The 19,054-nt window shown below is 43.4% G+C and overlaps 1 protein-coding gene and 1 long non-coding RNA gene across 3 annotated transcripts in view; one reads left to right on the top strand and one right to left on the bottom strand.

Annotated features, from left to right (window-relative positions):
* DDAH1 (dimethylarginine dimethylaminohydrolase 1) overlaps positions 1-14,371 on the top strand; it is a 131,082-nt gene extending 116,711 nt beyond the window's left edge. For both annotated transcript variants that reach the window (XM_032494707.1, XM_032494709.1), the window contains 2 exons: positions 8,927-9,070; positions 11,391-14,371. In XM_032494707.1, the coding sequence (XP_032350598.1) occupies positions 8,927-9,070; positions 11,391-11,507 (261 nt within the window). In that variant the 3' untranslated portion in view covers positions 11,508-14,371. The remainder of the gene's footprint in view (positions 1-8,926; positions 9,071-11,390) is intronic.
* Positions 3,914-9,781, bottom strand: LOC116668123. Its single transcript, XR_004325196.1, has 2 exons — positions 9,703-9,781; positions 3,914-8,649 (listed from the first exon to the last, which is right to left on the bottom strand). It is a non-coding gene; the product is annotated as an uncharacterized LOC116668123 (long non-coding RNA).
* Positions 14,372-19,054: the final 4,683 nt, after the last annotated feature.

The raw sequence follows: 19,054 nt of genomic DNA, 5'->3' as shown, positions 1-19,054 counted from the left end.
TATATGGGCAAAAATGTAATCACTGTAAAACCATCACAGAAATTGCCTTCACGAATGCAAAGCCTGCAGGGGCTTTTGTTAGCAGCCTTTGAGAGAAAAGGACTTTGGGGCCCCCAGAAATTAGGGTGTTCAGGCTCCTTCACTGACAAATTCAGCAGGAGATGAACAGGTTTTGTTTTGAGTATGTACATGTGTAACAATGATCTGAAGGAGCCACATCACACTTGAGAAAAGGGAGAAAAGAGAAAGATAGCATAGCAGGGGAGAAAGAGAACTTCAGCTTTTTTTCAATCAGCTTTATTGCAATGTCTTTCTGTAAAATAAGATTTACAAGCTTTAAGTGTACAATTAGGTGGGTTTCGACAAAGGTATACAGTTGCATTAAGTCCAGTAGAACTTTTAACTTTCCATATTTGAAACTTTTACAAGAAACTTGTGTTTTGTATTGTTTATAATTTGTATTTTGATTTATAATTTAAAAATGTGCTTTCAGAAGAACTGTTTGAAATTAGGTAATCACCTCACCTCATTTCGTAAAAGTGGCTTACAAAGATGCATGAAGTACATAGCAAAATAAGCATAGCTGGAAATGAAAGGGAAAGATGATGTCAAAGGGGAAACAATGATTTAAATTGGAGCCAAGTTTAAGAATGCAGACCGTGAATTCTCATTTCCTCTCTACACATAGGACAATCAGACTTTAAGCTTCCAGTCATTCAGTGTGAAAAGGGAAACCCAATCATCTTCTCTTGTATATTTGAGTTTCCCTGAATTTAGGCTCCTATTTAGCAAATCCAATTTGCTATCTTTCCTTTTAAGTATTCATGATATCTTATACCATTAGTGTATTTCATAAGCTCATTGAAGGCCCATCCCCAAATATTGTCTGCCTACATGAAAGCAAAACATACATGAGCCAAATTTTACAACTATAGTTATCCACAGCACTAACAAAGAGGGTGGAGGGTGACTTAAAGTCACTTTCTATGAAAGGCCAACTTACGCTGAAATTCAGGAACCAAGTCTCGTTAAGACCATGAAGTCTGTGTAGGGCAGTGGTTTGCAGGAGCCAGCTCCTCCCAGCTTAGCAGGGCCAACTGTTAACATTTTAGAGAATTTCAGCAGCTGATTGTTAAATACACCCATTCTTAAAAGTCAAATTCCACAAACTTATGATTGAATAAATTTTATTAAAAAAACAAAACGTGGTGAATATTTAGAACTCATCACTCCCTAATTAAGTTACTACATTTACCACTAGCGGTGCTCTCACAGTTAATTACATCTGGTTATGTGTCTGGTGGTGGTGTTACGATGGTGCGCCAGCACACACCCCTTCCCAGCTCCACATTCAGTAATGTCACACTGGCAACTTGAAATCGGCCGCGGTGAGAATGACTGTACCACAGAAATCAGCAAGTGCTACAAAACAGGGCTTGATTCATCATTTTATTGATTGTCTAGACATAAATAAGTGATAGGAATATTTGTAATCATGCAGATAAAACTTAAAAGTGTGTCGTGTGTGTAGCCATTACATTGAGGGGAAAATGAGGAAATAGTTTCCCGGTATTCAAAAACTGCTGTACATACCAGGAAAGAAGCCACTCACATCATTGTAACAAGTCAAGTTCCAATATATGTCTTCATTGTTTCACTTGTCTTACTCATTAGTGTAAACAGAGAACTCACCCAACAGCCATTTTGGAACTTCACTGATTTGTCAGTTACAACTGTTAGGCTGACCTCGGATGTACAAGTTTTGCAAAAATCAACAAAAGCATTCTATGAGAATCAGTTGGCAATATGAAATTTACAGTCAAGAGTATTGAAAATTTTATTACTTATAAATTATATGCTACCACCCTTTATGTCAGTAAAATTTGTAATAAACTTAAGAGAGTATATTATGCATCTATTTCCCCCACCCTCATTTACCAGCACAGTACTGCCTGGAGCTGGAGACCTCAGGGCACTGAACGTGTGCTAAAGACTCTTCTTAGTCACCCAGGCTAAAAGGTACAGTTAGGTAGAGCAATATAATTGGAGGTCTCAGTAATGATTTTCTTCACTGTTTCAGAAAAAAAAAAAAAAAAGCAATACTTTTTCTTGTGCACAGACTCTTCCCTAACCCCAGGCAACCCTTTCACAATCAGATTGGGCAGAGGATTTTAAATGTCTCAAAGCAAAGTAATCATAATTATTGCAAAAAAAAAAAATCTTTAAATGCATGCCCTACTGATGAGATAACCAAAGGAATCATTTGCTCATACGGAGACTAAGCGTTAATCCACCAGTGGTGGGATCTGAGTGAACAGGGCTTGTTCCGGGCATCATTGCAAAGTGTGCGTGTTTGGCCATTTCTCATCTCTCACCTTGGAGCCTGCCCCTCTGCTGCGCTAGAGGTGGTAGTGCCTCTTCACCCACTGTCTCTTTCCATTCCCAAAGGTTCTGCTCTTCTTCCATCTACTTAAAAAACAGAATAGCTAGCACTGTGTTTGCTACTATGTAGGCAAGAAGCAAACTCAGATGACTTCAGGGGCCAGACTTCTCTGTCTAAAATGCATTTAAATGCAAACTTTTAAAAAATATGTGCATGTCAAACAAATTGTATCTACAGGAAAAATTAGCCCACAAGCTGTCAGTTAGTCAGCTCTGAGTCTAGTCTTTCAAAGGATATTGGCAAGGTGGTAGTTAGTGTGACAGGAAAAAGATGGGCTTTTGGATGCTGACTCTCCTGGATCTGAATCCTGTCTTAACCTTGGACAAATTACTGAATTTATCTGAACCTTGGCTTTCTCGCCTGTAGAATGAATTGTTAAAGAAGTGAGTGAAAAGAGATGAACCATCCATAAATAGAAGATCATTCAATGAACGGTCCCATAGTTTCTCGTAACTGAATGACCCAAGGGAAACTGAAAGATCACAGAGCTCCCAATACCCAAGGGAGTGAATTTGTGATTATGAGATTTCAGGTGCTGATTTATGGTGCAGGCATCTGGAGAAGCTTAGCCAGGGCGTGACCTCAGTAGCCAAGTAGGCAGCTGTCTGTTGTACTTACATTTAAGACGTAAGAATAAGACTGTGGGAGATATGCTTCTGCTGCAGAGCTAGTCTTAGGGAATAGCAGGAGTAAGAAGGAGAGGTAGGATCCCAGACTTTGCATTTTGGAAGGGGTACTTTGGTCTCATTTTCTTTCCTCTCCACCCCTGACGTCAAAAACAAATCAGGGCTCTGACTCATCCAGAGAAGCACCCCTTGTTCCTTCTGCCCACACCCTGCTTCCCAGCCTTCCACAGAGCTCAGGGTGGTCCTGTAAGCGGGGGGGGGGGGGGGGGGGGGGGGGGGCGGGAGCGTTTTCCCAGCTTTCCACAGAAACCACTGTTTTTGAGGATCCCATCCAGAAATGGTTCGTGTGACTTGCGGTTGTAGTTTGAATAACAGAAGAAACCTTTCCTCCACGTGTTCACGTGGGCCATAAGATCTGAGCAAAAGCAGCAGCTCTGATTATGAGAGACAGTTTGTAGAGGAAATGTCAGCTAGCTTGGAAAGGAGTATTTGGCAATGAAAGTTTGCCCAGATTTAACTAAAAAGAACCATGTAACCCCATGCTCAGGATCCATACAGCCCATCCATTCAGAGAGTTTGTTTAAAAGACCTCTCTCAGGTTATGTTCATTTTGAGCTGATCCATGGAAAGACTGTTTAAAAAATGAAAACATGATATCAATTGCAGAATGTTACTCATAGCCATATTGACTCAGCCTTAAAAGGACTGCCAAGACTTGATGCCTGGTGTATTGTCAGACTCTCAATAAACTCTTGATGGATGGGTGGATAAATAAATGTATGAATGATTTTAGATATCCAGGAGCAATGAAAAGTGTGCTCATGCATCATATAGCGTGTATCAATAGAGTCTATAATAAGTTGCTTTATTGAGTTGGCTCAGTTTTCAGATGTTGAGATGAACACATATGTACATTTCATAGGAAGATCAATTACGAGCAAGCCAAAAATGTGCTCTATTTCTGAAACATCTTTAAATACCTTTATACAACTTTGCTTCAGTATTTGACCAATGCACCCTACATTGTTCTGTGAAACAACATAGCCTGGGAATTTTTTCAAAATGATGTAGTGCAAAGACACCATGAGTAACAAGTGGGAGAATGAAGCTGCCTTCCAAACTTTTGGATCAGAAAATTCCCAGAAATGTTGGTAACTGCCGGAAATGCTTGGTTGTTAATGCAGCTAGCCATGCAAATTCCCTTGGGCTGAAAGCCAGAGATTTCCCACTATTTGTGACAGCTCCCCTCTGGGGAGCGAGGCGGTTCCTGCAAACCAGCAGCTGTGTAACAGGCCACTAACGTGTGGAGGCCAGGATGATGCTCAAGAGCCGCTTCCTCTCACGATTGCGTGTCTTCTTCGTTAAGGAGGTGACTGGTAGGAATGAGGCTGACTTTCTGTTACTGCTAGCTTACCCTTCACATGCTTGTGCTGCCTTAAATTATAGATTATGATCCCCTGAAGGCAGAACCCGGGACCAACGTCCCTTTGCATGTCCCGGTTCCCAGCTCCCGCCGCCACCGCGCCCGGCCGGAAGGGGGCGCTCCAGGAGGACAGTTGAATTGGACCGAACACCCATTGTATCCAGTCCTGATAATAATTACTCGCTTTTACACAAAGTGGAATAACTTTTTTGGAAAATGGCCAAAGTCAGGAAAGGCATTGAGAGCAGCAATGGGACCTCTCAGATCTTCCCCTGAAGCCCTGTAGAAGTCCTGGGTGTTATCCGGAGTCCGGGGCCTCCCGGGCACTTCTAGCGGTTTAGGTGCTCTCTCCTTTCCGTTCTGGCTCCCAGCGCACGAGAAGCGGGAAGTACAGCCCCTGGGGTTAAAAGAACACTTTACACAAAGCTCTGGAGCAATACACCTCCTCCACCCTTTTTTAGGAAAAAAGTATTGAATCATAGAACTTAGCCGAGCAGCCACATTCTCAGGATGTTTGAAATGATGCTCATCTTTTAACAAAGGCTTCTGTGCATCCACAAAGCGGAAACAAAACCTGTTCCTCCGCCTCACCTCTCGCCTTGATTCCACCCTGCGGAGCCTGAGCTCTTTGAGGTGAAGCCCTGCCAGGCTGGCCAAGAGCACATCCTCACATCCTCACATCCTCGTGGTGCCCGTTCCCACACAACAGGGGAAAGATGCTATAGACATAGAGTGTCCTGAACCTTTTCCTGTGTTCCCTTCTGGATGCCAAGCATCCTGCATTGTGTTTATACATGCATCTCCTGAACCCAGCTATAAATAAGTGCGAGCTGTCTTATTCAAACAATAACAACATACAACAGAAAGAAAAACAATCAATCACTGTCAAGAAAAGAAAAACCTGTTCTTTGTCCCAAAAGACAGAAATTCGTTGTGTTTAGAATAAGAACCTTTAGCTTTTTCATGAAAAAAATATATTTTTTGTTTATTATCTATAGTTACTGCTTCCTAAATCCTTTTAATTTAGAAAGACTGTGCCTGACAGAGCTTTTGTATTTTTTCTTTCCACAGTTAAGCAGAACCACTCACTGCTCCAAATGGGGTCTGTTCTATTATTAAAAGTCATTTTTTGGCACATTTTTTAACCTGTCTTAAAATGATAACCATGGGGCCTTCATAAATTAATTGAAAAACTTCTCCTAAGGTGGCTTTGGTGGTTTTGTTAAGACATTTATTTTAAGACTATCTTTCAATAGAACTTATCAGTAAATTACTTCATGTATTCCCAGCATTAAATTATTTCCCCACTAAGGATATTATAATTCCTTTCCTTACAGTAATAAAAAAATGAAACTATCCTCAAACAATGCTAAGTTGCTTGCTGGCCCCGGTGTCAGTAATTTTAGGAATGCTCCCGCCAGAAGCTGTAAATTATAAATATAAGGCCCGGAAAAGAGAAACATTAAAGTGTGAGGAAAAACAGCAATTAGAATTTCAAATAAATGCCATTAACTGGAGAACAACACATAGGAACTGGGGGGGGGGGGTTGTTCACTCTTGCAGGTGAGGGTGGGGGGCGGGAAGGAGCACGTGTGAATAAAGCACACTGCCCGGCGAGGAGGCACTGTCTCCGTCACCCCGAAGAAACTGGGCCCTTTCTGAGGTTGGCACCGCCTTAGAGAGTTCCGTGGGTTCCTTCACGGGTAAACAAGAAGTCAGCACTGGTAACGGTCCTGGGTAACACTTCCTCTGGAATGCAGGACATTCCGTGTGTCTGCTTCATGGCCACCGCCGGACGCGCGTGAGTCAGGCTGAGGGCTGGGGATTTGCCGGGGCTGCCGGTGGGACCCCTGAAGGCAGGGGCAGGCCTGTGAGGTGGGGCCGTGCTGTGCATCCTTCTCTCTCAGCTCACCTTGTACGAAGAGCCATAGGTGATTTCTTTCCCTCAAAACAGCCCACCTGAAGAGTGAGGCTAAAGGTCAAAGCTTGCCAGAATAGTAAGCGGGGCTGCAGACTGGAAACCTGAATCCTCTTTGTCTGGTCATGCTGTCATAAAATACTAGTAGCTAATTAAGGGTTTGTTACAGTGCCTTATTACAGTCAATATCTTCATTTAATTTTCATGGTAAGTATATGAAAGACCCCATTTTATAGATGAGGAAACCAAGAAGTCAAAAAAAATTTTTTTAGCTTGAATTTGTTATAGGTCATGAAGGATAGAGCAGAGACTCAAACCAGGTCTTGCTCCAGAGTTTATGGTCTTAATTATTGTGTTTTGGAAGCAGACAAAAGAAAGTGCATAAAATAAGATTAAATGGCAATTCAAAATAGAAGAGAACTACTTGGATCTGGATTTTTTTTTTTTTCCTTTTAAATAAACCTCTTCATATTATTTTGGGGCATATTCATTTTACAAAGAAGGCTAAGTTGAATATGTTGTTAATTTGTTTCAAATAGTTCATCTTAGGAGTGTCTCACTTCTGAATTGTCTGTGGATTGAACAGATCTAAGGCTTGGCACTCTGGGCTGTAAGGAAGAACCCACTCTGCTGCCAGGTCCTCCACCTCATGGGTCTGTCCCCTCAGGGAGCAATTTAAAGTAAAAAGTACAAGAGAGATATCCAGTCCAGTCCAAACTGCACCATTTCGTGATAGGATTACATACGGAAAGAAAACGAATGATTCCATGCGCGAATAAATAAAAAGCACCAAATGAGCGTGAAAAAGCAGATGTGACGGCGGTTTGTAGGAGAGAGAGGTTTTGCTGCAGCTCTGGAGGTCACGAAAGAGAGCGAAGTGAGACAGTTAAGAGAGAAGGTTCTGGGAGGCACAGATCTGGGTGTGAAACCTTGGGCACGCTATCTGACCTCACTCGGTCCAGGTTCCTCATCTGTAAAACGGGAAGTTGGGGATTGAATAACAGATGTAAAATGTTTAGCATGATCCTCTGCTTATTCTTCTTATAATATAATCGTCTGTTTGTCCGACAGTCTCCTCCCTCAGGCTGTGACATCTTCAAAAACTAGATTTATGTCCTGTTTTCCTGTGTCTCTCAGCCTTTGATGCAGTGCTTAAGCTCCTCCCCATTCCTGACATTTCTTTCTATGTGAAGGATATTCCATTATCAGATCACTCCTGGTCTCTGTCGGCCCCTGACACATTCCGCACTAGGAGAAGTGAGCGGCTTCCCCGATTGGCGTGTCAGGGAGGGCTTACCGTCTGTACTCCTCACATCCTCTAGGGGGTGAAGTTTCTACGGGGAGCAAGCAGCCTCTTCTGCTCTTCCTTGCCCTGTGCTGGTGCCGCCATGACTGGGTGGGCAGGTGACCTAATTCTGGGGTCCAGTAATATGAGGCTCATTTCCACACAGATACTGAGGGGTGAAGGAAGACCTAGTTGGAAAGGTAGATTGGAACCAGACAATGGAAAAGAGCTTGTTGTACACTTGTCATGGCATGACATGTGGGCAGATTCCTTAAAACACATTGATAATGATAAAGAATGGAAAGCGTCTACATGAGTGAGTCCCAGATCATACTTGTTTTCCTTTTTGGTGTTTGGATATTTTTGTTGTGTGTGTGTCAGGGTGGTATTTTTTGGGGGGGGCAGTATTTTGATTGGTTGAAAGGATGAGGATGAGGTATTAATATTTTAAATTTTGTGCACATTTCCTTTTTGTCTTACGTTATTTTATACTAAGATGGTAATAAACCATTCATTTGATGCACAGACTTGCTAAGTCAGTTTTTCTCCAAGTGTGATCCAGGGACCATCTGCCTCAGAATTACCTGGAGGGCTTTAGAATACAAATTTCTATGCCTCACTTTAAATCTGACAAACCAGAATCCCTGGGGATGGGGCCTTGGAATATGATTTTAATGTTCTCCCCAGGTGATTTTTATGCACACTGTCCTAAGGGCAGCACTTGCCAACAGACAAGTGAATTCAATTTAAATGGACCTAGAAAAGGAAATTCTGTTTGTGTGTGTGTGTGTGTGCAGTTCTTGCTAAATCAGATAACTGACCATTCTGATTACTGCCCTGGGTCCTCTTCCCCTATAGACCAGAGCAGCCCTGTTTCCTCAGCCAAGGATATCATGAAAAGCCCAGCTGGGCCTCTTGTCTGTATGTCTTTCTGGTAGATCTTATGAACAAACCCTGGGAAAAAAAAAACAATAGTTTTAAAACCTCTAAAAATTTAGAGACAAACACATACTTTTAAAAGAGCAAGAAGAGCCCTTACAATTCTCCCAGAGACTCACAGCTACATCTGGTTTTCCTCTCCTGGTTCTAAGTGACTGGAGGTAACAGACGGGACGTTCAACCCCGAGGAACATTCTTAGGTCCGGACTGCAAGCTGTGTCCCACCACACTGCCCTCCAGTCTGCAGGTGTGGGAGATGCTCTGCTCAGGCCTGCTTTGTGTCTCTTTCTAGATCATGCAACAGATGAGTGACCACCGCTACGACAAACTCACTGTGCCTGACGACACGGCCGCAAACTGTATATACCTAAATATCCCCAGCAAAGGCCACGTCTTGCTGCACCGAACCCCAGAAGAGTATCCAGAAAGTGCAAAGGTAAAAAGCCGTCCTTCCTACCACAGCGGCTGGGCAGGCCTCCCTGGCAGCCTTGCTGTCTAGGGACTTTTTCCATGATGGAGTGACAACAGGGACTTCTTCCATTGGTCACTAATGCATGCACAGTAATTGAGATGATCATGCCTGGTGTTCAGAGCTTTTCAAATAAATGCTTGGATCTTCCAAGACTGTGCTCCAGCTCTGATATAAAGTACTTCCTCCCACTCACATGCTCATTAGGCATGGAGACCTACAATTAGGTGGTCAACTGTGTCATTGTTTTCTGACAAAGCTAAGCTGCCCCTCATCAGAGGGTCATTTATTTCTTAAGGCAGAGAAGAATGAATGAGCCAAAGAGGTGGGTGCTCACTGTCAGGGCTGCAAAAACCAGGGGCTGCCCATCCTGGGCAGCAAAGGATTAAAAGGATAGAGCAAGAAAAAACAGAAATAGAGCACACTTGGAATCAGCCAACTGGTCAACTGGTCCCTCTGAGTAACCCTGTATTTGTGTTCCAACAAGGGAATTGCCCCTGGATATGGAATTCTTTCCAGGTCTGAGAAAATCTCCCCGGTCTTTCAGAGCACCCTGCCAGTCTCATTTGTACACTTTAGTCATTTCAATTTAATCATACCAAGCAGATAGAAGAGTGCTCAGCCGTAAATCCTTCAAGTGTCCATCTTTTTCAGGCATTTCAGCATCTTCATCTCTGCCAAGAGGAACAGGATATTTTTACTAAGCATTACAGAGGAGGCTTTTAGTAGCCATTGATTTTTTTTTTTAACATCTTAAGCTTTAAAATTTTTAGAAAATATTTTATACCACCTTTTAAAAAATAATTTTGTTTGGTTTGGGGGGGGCAGGTAGGAAATTAAGTTTTTTTTTTTTTTAGTTACTTTTTTTAATGGAGGTACTGGGGATTGAACCCAGGACCTCATGAATGCTAAGGATGCACCCCACCACTGAGCTATACCCTCCCCCCATGCCCCCTTTCAAATATGCAGTACTGTATAATTACTAGGTTTACCCTCATAATCAGGTTCCCCCTTAGCAGATAAAAAGAGGGAAGGGATGGGGATAAATAAATAATTTATTTGCATTTACGTGGCTGAAACTCAGAACCGGAAGAAAATATAGGGCTCCTGACCCCAGCCTGGGGCTTCACCAGCTCTCAGATAAATAGTGGGTCTCATACTTTAATGTGCATCGGCGTTGTTAAAAACACAGGTTCCTGGACCCCGACACTAGTAAGCACCCGGGTCACAGCACTCACTTGGAGAAACGCAGCTCTGGATTGTTCATGGCTCCTCATCCACATCAGGCATCTGATAAGCAGATGACCAACAACTGCTTCTGGAGTTCCGCCCTGGGTCTATCACCAGAAACCGCAGCATCCCTGTTTACTGAGGGCTTCTCCTGCGCCAGGCACGCCCCATGCATTGTCTTACTCACTCCCGACAGCAGCCCTAGCAGGGTGCAATTATTCCAGTCTTACACGTAATCCCAAGGGGACGGTCACTTGACCGAACGCACACTTGAAGCAGCAGGTTGACAGACCTGGGGCTGGAACCCAACTACATGTGGTGCCAGCACTCTTAATTAACCCCTGTCTTGGATTTTCAGGAACAAAGTACATCCTGCAGAAGCGTGGTAAATTATTTGTAGGCAGTATGTTTTCAAGTCATTTTGTTTTTTCAAAAAAAAAATGTGCTTTGTTTTATCATCAGAGAAAAATCTGTGGACTGTTAATTTGAAGGTTTGACACATGCTTTCTTTTTTATCAGTGTCAAAAGATGCTGTAAAATTCACACCTGCCATTTAAAAGCAGTTTGACCTGAAATTCTTCATTTCAATTATATTTTGTCAAGTTTTTCCAGTGGTGGTGTTAAGGAGAGAAACATGAAAGTAGAGCTGGGAGGGTTTTAAAGTGTGGAGAGAGAGTAATACTCAGACTGAAAACACGGCCACCGGCTTTCACGTATCAATCTAGCAATGACAACTGCAGAGCCAAGGCATTTCTAGAAATGACCACATTTCTGACACATCTTTGGCTTTGAGGTTAAAGCTTAGAACTAGCGGTTAACCAAGACTGCTGGATCTATGGGTATCGCTGTGGGCATGTGTGTGGTCTCGATTACATGCATATCTTGGGGTTGAATGGGTGAAAAGCCTAAACTCACGAGCCAAAAAATTCTCCTGGACCCCAGGTGGAGGGGGCGGGGCGGGGACGGGGCTGGGGGCGGGGCTGGGGCGCGGCAGGGGCAGGGCAGACAAAGGCAGGAATATCAATCCTTCTCTCCTTTTCCTTGATTCCTTCTGTAGGTTTATGAAAAGCTGAAGGACCATATGCTGATCCCCGTGAGCAATTCTGAACTGGAAAAGGTGGACGGGCTGCTTACCTGCTGCTCGATTTTTATTAACAAGAAGGCAGACTCCTGAGCCGCTGCCCCTCCCTGGTAGCCGGCAATCCTGCACTCATAAGGCCGATAACTGTACCCACTCCTATCGTTCTCATTGACAATCTCCTAGGCCACTGTGCTACTAACTCTGGTTCACAATTCTAGTTTGATTGCTTCGTTCTGCACCTCCCCCACCCCCCACTCCCCTCGCGGTGGTACCTAAACTGTGGATTTGCTAAATGAATTAAGCAATCTAGAAAATCTGGAGCTACTGAATAACTGAAATGGGATTAATAATAGTAAACGCTGAAGAATGTCTTCTTGATCAGTCAGATAAGCTGGGGGTGATTTTCTGCAGACCACTAATCATCTTTGGTTCCTGTGAAATTCCCTGGTCCATGGACCCTCCCCTTTTCCCTCTTTTTTTCTTCTGAAGTCTGAAACTTTCCCACATCCCACATCTCTCACAGTCACCTTGACCTTGGGTAGAATCTGGGGTCTTGCCTTCCGCATACCTTCCCGCAGGTCGACCCTGCCTGCCATCAGTCTTCTTGGCCTCCTGGCTACATCTTCTGCCACCACCACCACCCTCCCCCAGAGAGTCAAACAGACCCCTCAGCAGAACCATGACGAAACTCAGAAAGGCCGTTGATGGGAGAACTAATTGCACAGAGGCTCATCTTGAGGGGGTTCGCCCCAGGGATGGAAACTGCACAAGCAGTCAGGCACCATACCTAAGAAGGTGAATTCAGCACCGGATGGTTGCTGGGGGACTGTAGATCCGGAAACTGGGAAACACCCCATGAGCACAACACTTCAGAGAGTCTTTAAGTCACATTCCATGAATGTTTGCTTCATTACTGGCCATACACAGACCTTGGGGAATAGTCTTTATTTTTTTCTTTCAACTCACTTCCATTTCCCCTCATTGTGACTCACCCTACGTCCACCTTTCTACCTTCTGCAAGTTTCCTGATCTACACAGTTATTTCTTTCAAGCAAGACATCGCATCTAAAAATGACTATTGGTGTCCTGCCCGTTCAGGAAGTGATAGGCTTGGTGCTTGAAACCAACCGCAGACAATGGACAATTCTCTGAAATATCCATGAATCTTTACAGTGGAATTCAATTAAAACTTCTTTCCTTTCTAGTCATCAAATTACACAACCTTAAATTGACACAAATCTCTTAACAAAGAACAATACCGCAGAGAAGGGAGAGGTGGCTGTCTTCTAAACCTGAAAGAATCAGCCTTTTAGCTGGCCAGGGACATGGCACTTCCCAAGGAATGGTGACTGATCCAGGCATGTTATCAAACTTCCCAATCATCTCCACCTTTCCTGTGTTGCCTATGGCTTGTTGTTTAAGATGAAGAATCAGGGAGATTAAGAAATGTTACTTGCAGTCTTGCTCTGCTCACCTACGTGTTTGTAATCAAACCTTCCTTATGTTTGGTGACCAAGAGAGAACACCTTCACTCATTTCATCTCCCCCCAAGCATATGGAAGTGATCAACCTCTGAGCAAACCAAGACGTCCTTAACCACTATCTTTTCTATTTGTTTGATGATTTTATGTCAGAATTTGAAGAAATTCCTTCTCCTCCTTCTCTTTCTTTTTGCTTGACTTTAAAATTCATATCACATGCAGACATCTAATTTTATGCGCCCTATGACTGAGACATACCTTGGTCACTCTCATAGTTCCAACCCTCTCACCATGGGAGAATAGGGAATAGTATGTTTATGCCAGAGAGAGAATGACTGTTGCCCACACGCCCAAGTTAATAAAGAAAAAATGTCCTCCGCAGTTATGGCTGCCCTTTTGGGTTAAATTCTGCCCTATGCTGGCAGAAGCAGAAATCCTCCCTGTGAGAGTTCAGCATCTCAAAAACAACCACAGGAGAACTGTATTTTAGGCTTAATGGCCGTCTTTAGGCACATACTTTTCAATATCTTGATTGCACTCATTCTCAGTTAAAGAACTGTTCTCTATTATGTTTAGTTAGTTGCAAATGAGTAGACTTCCCTTTTGAACATCTTGTTCTACAGAAGGCTGTTTTTTCACTCTTCCTTTCCTTTCCTTCTTTCTATCTTTCCTTCCCTGTGTCTCAAGAAATCACTTAGAATCTATGTGCCTCTTCTGCAGACTCTTACTCTGCACTGCTGTGTCACCGACAAGGCTGGCTTCTTTGGGCTCTCTCTGTGATATGATCATGTGAAAACCTAAAATATCTGCAGCAGAGTAGTGGTATTTCTTCGATGTACTCATCAGCATAATGTGATCTTTGAAGAGGAAAGATGTTACCCCGTTACATAGGCTCCCCTCTTGTCCGTTGTGACTTACAAGGATAAACTAACAGAAACTACTGTTTGACATTATAAAGACATTAGACATTGTATTTAAATACGTAAACTTGAGTCGGAATTAGTTGGTCAGTAAGATTCAACTTAATAAGGACAATACAGAAAGAGTACATGCTTTAACATGATTTCAGCTGTGATGGATTGCTATAGAAATCAGCGGGCAGATCGCTCTACTGCGTATTGATTGCTCTTTTAAGCTACAGTGAACAGATTACTAAGGCCATCTCTTCATCTCGAAGGGGGGAAATAGTCTAGATGAGCAATGTGACTTATATAGAGTTGCATGTTAGACTTTGCAATTAGTTACGCTTTAACATTCTACAGACATGATTTCCACATGGTGTTAGATTCGTGCATTTTTATCTTACCAGCCATCTTGTTGCAGCCAGTGTATGGTTATCCACTCCACGTGCCAAAACCAGTAATGCCTTCCACGGCCTCTTAGTCCAGAGAAGTTCCGCACTGATTTTAGTCTCTTGCTGTCCTGTTCCTACAAGTATACCAATCATGATGGAATAAAGTGTGAGTTGTACTGTGATCAACAGCGTATGTCTCTTTTTTGGCAACAGAAACTGCTGTGGTGAATGAAGTCACCATTTCCTTGCTAGCAGAGAAATGGCAAATTTTTTTCTCTTGTTCTTTAAGCTATAGAATCAGAAATACTGTACCTATAAGTCAACTGTCATTAAAAGCCTGTATTCAAATGATAATCCAAGGATTCTTCATACTTCTAGCACTTACAAAGTGTGCATATTATCCATGCGTGGTCAGGAGATCTTGATTTCACACGTACCCCTCCTCAAAAGGGCATCCTTGTTCCCTTCACGCCTGTCTTCAGCACATTATAGTATCATCTTGGTTATGGAGACAGTTGAGCAATTTTTCCCTCTGCTCATGCAAGAGTTTAGTTTTTGTTTGTTTATTTTACAGGAAATTTACTTTACTTTTAGGAAATTTGAAGATTTTTTTTCTAATGAGGCTTTTTATTTCCAACAGTTTTTTTTTTCAAACTAAGGTAACTTTACTGTTCTCTTTTTCTGATGGTAAAAATCATAACTGCTCGCTGTAAAAATAAAAATCAAAACCTATCAAAAAGAAACCATAAAAACAAAAGGAAAGGGAAAAAATTACCCCAAATGTTATCACTGATAGATAGCCACTGTTAACATTTTGAAGACTATCCTCATGTCTAGGAATAGGTCCAGATATAAGCATGGACTAATTTTACATAATCATATGCTATTCTGTAGCCTGCTTCCTTCACTTAGCAATTATATCATGGCCATCTCCCCACGTCAGAGAAATACAGATCTACATCGTCGATTTTAACAGCCCTGAATATTCCATGATATGGTTGTCACAGAGGCTCTGTCTAATTTTACAGAGTGTTCCATCACAGATGTTAGGTATGCCCACATTCCTAGGAGCCGGGGGTCTTTTAAGCTATCAAAAATGCACTGCTTAAACCTATAATGAAGAAGAATATGAAAACAAACATATGTATGTATATGTATGATGGAAACATTATGCTGTGCACCAGAAATTGACACATTGTAACTGTACTTCAATTAAAAAAAAAAATACTGCTTATAAGCTTTCATACACCCCTAGAGTTAGCTCAATCTGTAGTCTTCTTATCATCACTGAAGGGTATACGCAAAAGCCCACCAGAAGCACGGACCACTACTAAAGCTCCTTGGAGAGGCCATTGATTTAATCCACCATGGTTGACGTTGCATCGGTTAGTCCTCCATTATTTCCCCTGGCAGTGGTATGGCAGTGAAGCTAACAGCCACCCTTGCAAGCCTGCCCTGGGCCCCCCAGTGGAAATGGAACCCTCCACCCAAGTCTCAGAGTACAGTGCTGCCCTCAGAGGACAAAGGGAGACACTTTTTAAAGGAAGAGTTGGCAGGGGTTCCCTGACTGGTCTTCCTCCCAGCCTTGCAGAAGAATGGAGGAAGGTAAGAATGAGAAAAATCCCCTCACCACAAGCTGCAGACTCTGGAAATGGGAATCTGCTGAATGCAGAATGCTGGTCCACAGAGTTTTAGACAAGTGAGCGCATGTTTAACAAGTGCCCACACTCTGCCAGGTTCCCGGGTGCAGCTCTGGTCTTTCGGGAGCTGACAGTCGGAGAGGGGCAGGGACAGAAGACAACATCAGTGCACAGATGATCTGACACAACAAAAGGTAAGTAAGGTCAGAACCAAACAGAACGGTGCTGAGGTGGTTCCCAAGTAGAGGAGAGCAGACGGAGGAATCAGGGTTTAATCTGGGCTTGAAAGGTCAGCTCTGGCTTCAGTGAGCCAAGATGGGGGCCTGGCAGCAGCATGAGCAAAGCCGCGAAGGTGGGAGAGCACAGTGTGCACTTCAGAAGCACCTACTGCGTCCAAGTTAACCTGGCGAGGCCCTGGGAAGACAGTGGTGCCTGGCCCTGCTTTCCTGGAATTTATATCTGAATAGGAAGGCAAACATTAAACAAGTTACAACAAGTGTGATAAAGGTTATGAAAGGAGATGGGGCGCTGAGAGCATTTGGTAGAGGCAAGCCAGTGGATTTGACAACTGTAAGAGTACAGTGAAACCATGTAGGTGGGAGTGTCGAGGGCCGTGGGCACTGGGAATGTCGAGGGCCGTGGGCACTGGGACTGAATGCGACCTTCTGTTAGTGTCCCCTGGAGACTTCTGGGTCAGGAAGTGATAATCCTGGAGCTTGACATGACAGCCTTGTCTAGGGTGAGAAGGAACTGAGACTGGTGCTTTTCTAAACTTAATCTCCCCAAATTTAATTTGTCATTGTCACATCTCATCTCATCACCAAAATGAAACCCGAGAGCTGGACAATTAACTCTCTATTTTCTCTCCTGAGAAACAGATGAATAGCACCTTCCCCTCCCAACTCCAAAGGGACATTTTCTATGTGAATGAGATAAAATGACCGAGGGGTTCTTTGGAAGAAGGGTATAATGTAAGTATCATTATCATCATCATTATCCTCATTAACTCCTATCACAGCAAGTCTGGAGCCCATCAAAATGTCACCTGCTATTTGAAACATCAATCACTTTCTCCAGAAATAACTCAGGATTTTCATCTTTGATACCTGTAAGCTGTCCTGACAGCTTCCGTGGTGAAAACATGGGTTTCCTTGGTACCTGAGAAGGCTGCTCCGAAGACATACTTGCGTTAGGGAACTGTTGGCAAATCGGAATGTTCCTCGTCTCCTTCCCCCTCCAAACACTCATTTCTAACTCAGTGAAAGCTGGACCACTTATAGCACAAGATAACTGGGGTTATCAGGTTTTCAGGGGAATGTGTGAGTGCCAAATATGTTACTGTCACTATAAATAAATAAAAGATTCGAGCTGGTATGCCCCCTAACTGCTTGGTAAAATCTAGCCTGGGCTGGCTTGTGATATAAATGACTAAAAGCGGTAATGCGTCCCTAGGTCTTGGAAAGCCCCCTCTATTTATAAATAGAAAGGTTAGTAATTTGGCTGTGAAGACAAAGAAAGAGCTTAGGTGAATTAGCACAGACCTATGAAGGCAGTCTGCTTTTTCCTATGCTTACACTTTTTTAAAATAGTTTTTTCAAGTTCCTGCTTATGGACAAGGAAACATTGATTAGACAGGGCTTTGGGGCAGAACTCAGAGGACAACTGCCCAAGATTAAGCTAGGAAACTGTGTGCTATGTGTCAAAATTTCCCACTCTCCCATCAGGGTACAAGACTGCCTATTTCAAACTCTGCCTTTTGCACACTGATGCAGAAAAGTTCAGGAACCAAACAAGGTCTGACTCCAAGCAACAGTTCAGCTATATAGAAATGTTAGGTCTTCTGCCTCGGAAAGAGCTTGTGGAATAAACAGATTCATGGCCATGGATCCAACAGAGGCTTAAAATTCCAGGGCAGGATAGGAACAAAGTCATCTGTTTTGTTTACATGGGACCCAGATGAGCATATGAGGTTCCCCTAGAGTTAATATTAGGACCGCAACCTGGGGCTTTCTCTCTTTCTGAGCTTAATATTAATTGAGGGAGACACTGTTACCATGGCAAGATGGCAATAAAGAATCTATCTGATAGGAAATAGAATCCACCCCAACTTAGATTGAATAAAGAGATTTTAATGAGGGTCTGTTTCAAGGACGTTCAGTGTACAAACAAAGGATGGTGGGTGAAACACCCAGAAACCAGCTGTCAGCAGCCCCCCAGGTCCAGCAGGACAAGGACAGGAAATCACACCACTGGACCTGGGACAGAAAAGGCAGGGTCACAGCTCCAGCCACAGACCAGGTTCCAGAGCCTCTCTCTTCTAACTCTCTGATCGGCTGGTGATCCCCATTGACTGAACACACTTGCAAGATGGCTAGTGAGGGGGTCCAGGTGATGCCCCCAGCAGGTCCCAGCCTCCTGGGACATGGAGCTGGCAAAGAAGGGCAGAGAAAGGATCTGGAGAGAGTCAAAGATGGTCAGCACCATGTCACTCTGAAATGGGCTCTCAGCCCTTTGGAGAGTGGCCATCACCAGCTCTGTCTCTCAAGGTTGGCATTTAAGTGCTATTTCTTAGCAAATTCCTTAGGCACATGACAGTTCTGTGGTCTGGTTCTCTCTCTCTCTCTCTCAATATCAGAAAACAATTGGAGCAGACTCAGCAGTAGAACATGAGTCCGCACCGCCTGAGGGTGAGGGAACATCACATTCCAGACCCATGAGTCCTGGACCTCTTTAGTAAGCACTCTGTTAGTGCTAAAATTAGTGCAGTCCCTTGGGCACCTGGTGTCCAGAAACAGCTAGTTGCCTTTTTACCGCATGCCCATGGCCTGCTGGTGACATAAAGTTGTTTAGGATCCCAAAGAACCTATCTTCTGCCTCCCCCCTTTGTTTGCACATACAGCCGGCCTTGTGAGGCGTGAGCTGTCTTGTCTTCACGTGGGGATGTTGTTCATGGGGATAGTATTCAATCTAAACTAATAGTAGTGAGTTCCCCATTGTTGGGGGTATTCAAGCCGAGACCAAAGGACCACATCCAAGCGTTCTTGTCCAGATCGCTCTATCCAGTAAAAATCTGATGGAGGCAACATCCAACATCCTTCACCACCTGGAATTCCATGATTAGGTATTTGTACCATTCTGATCCTGAGTGACTTTCTTTTGCCCTCTGACCCCCACTCCCTCAGTCTCCCTAATATATAAGCATTGTCCTCATCTATTAAGTAATAG

The sequence above is a fragment of the Camelus ferus genome, chromosome 13, assembly GCF_009834535.1.
Source record: "Camelus ferus isolate YT-003-E chromosome 13, BCGSAC_Cfer_1.0, whole genome shotgun sequence".
Lineage (NCBI taxonomy): Eukaryota > Metazoa > Chordata > Mammalia > Artiodactyla > Camelidae > Camelus > Camelus ferus.
The sequence above is the reverse complement of the archived record's forward strand: the minus strand, read 5'-3'. Positions and strand labels throughout refer to the sequence as shown.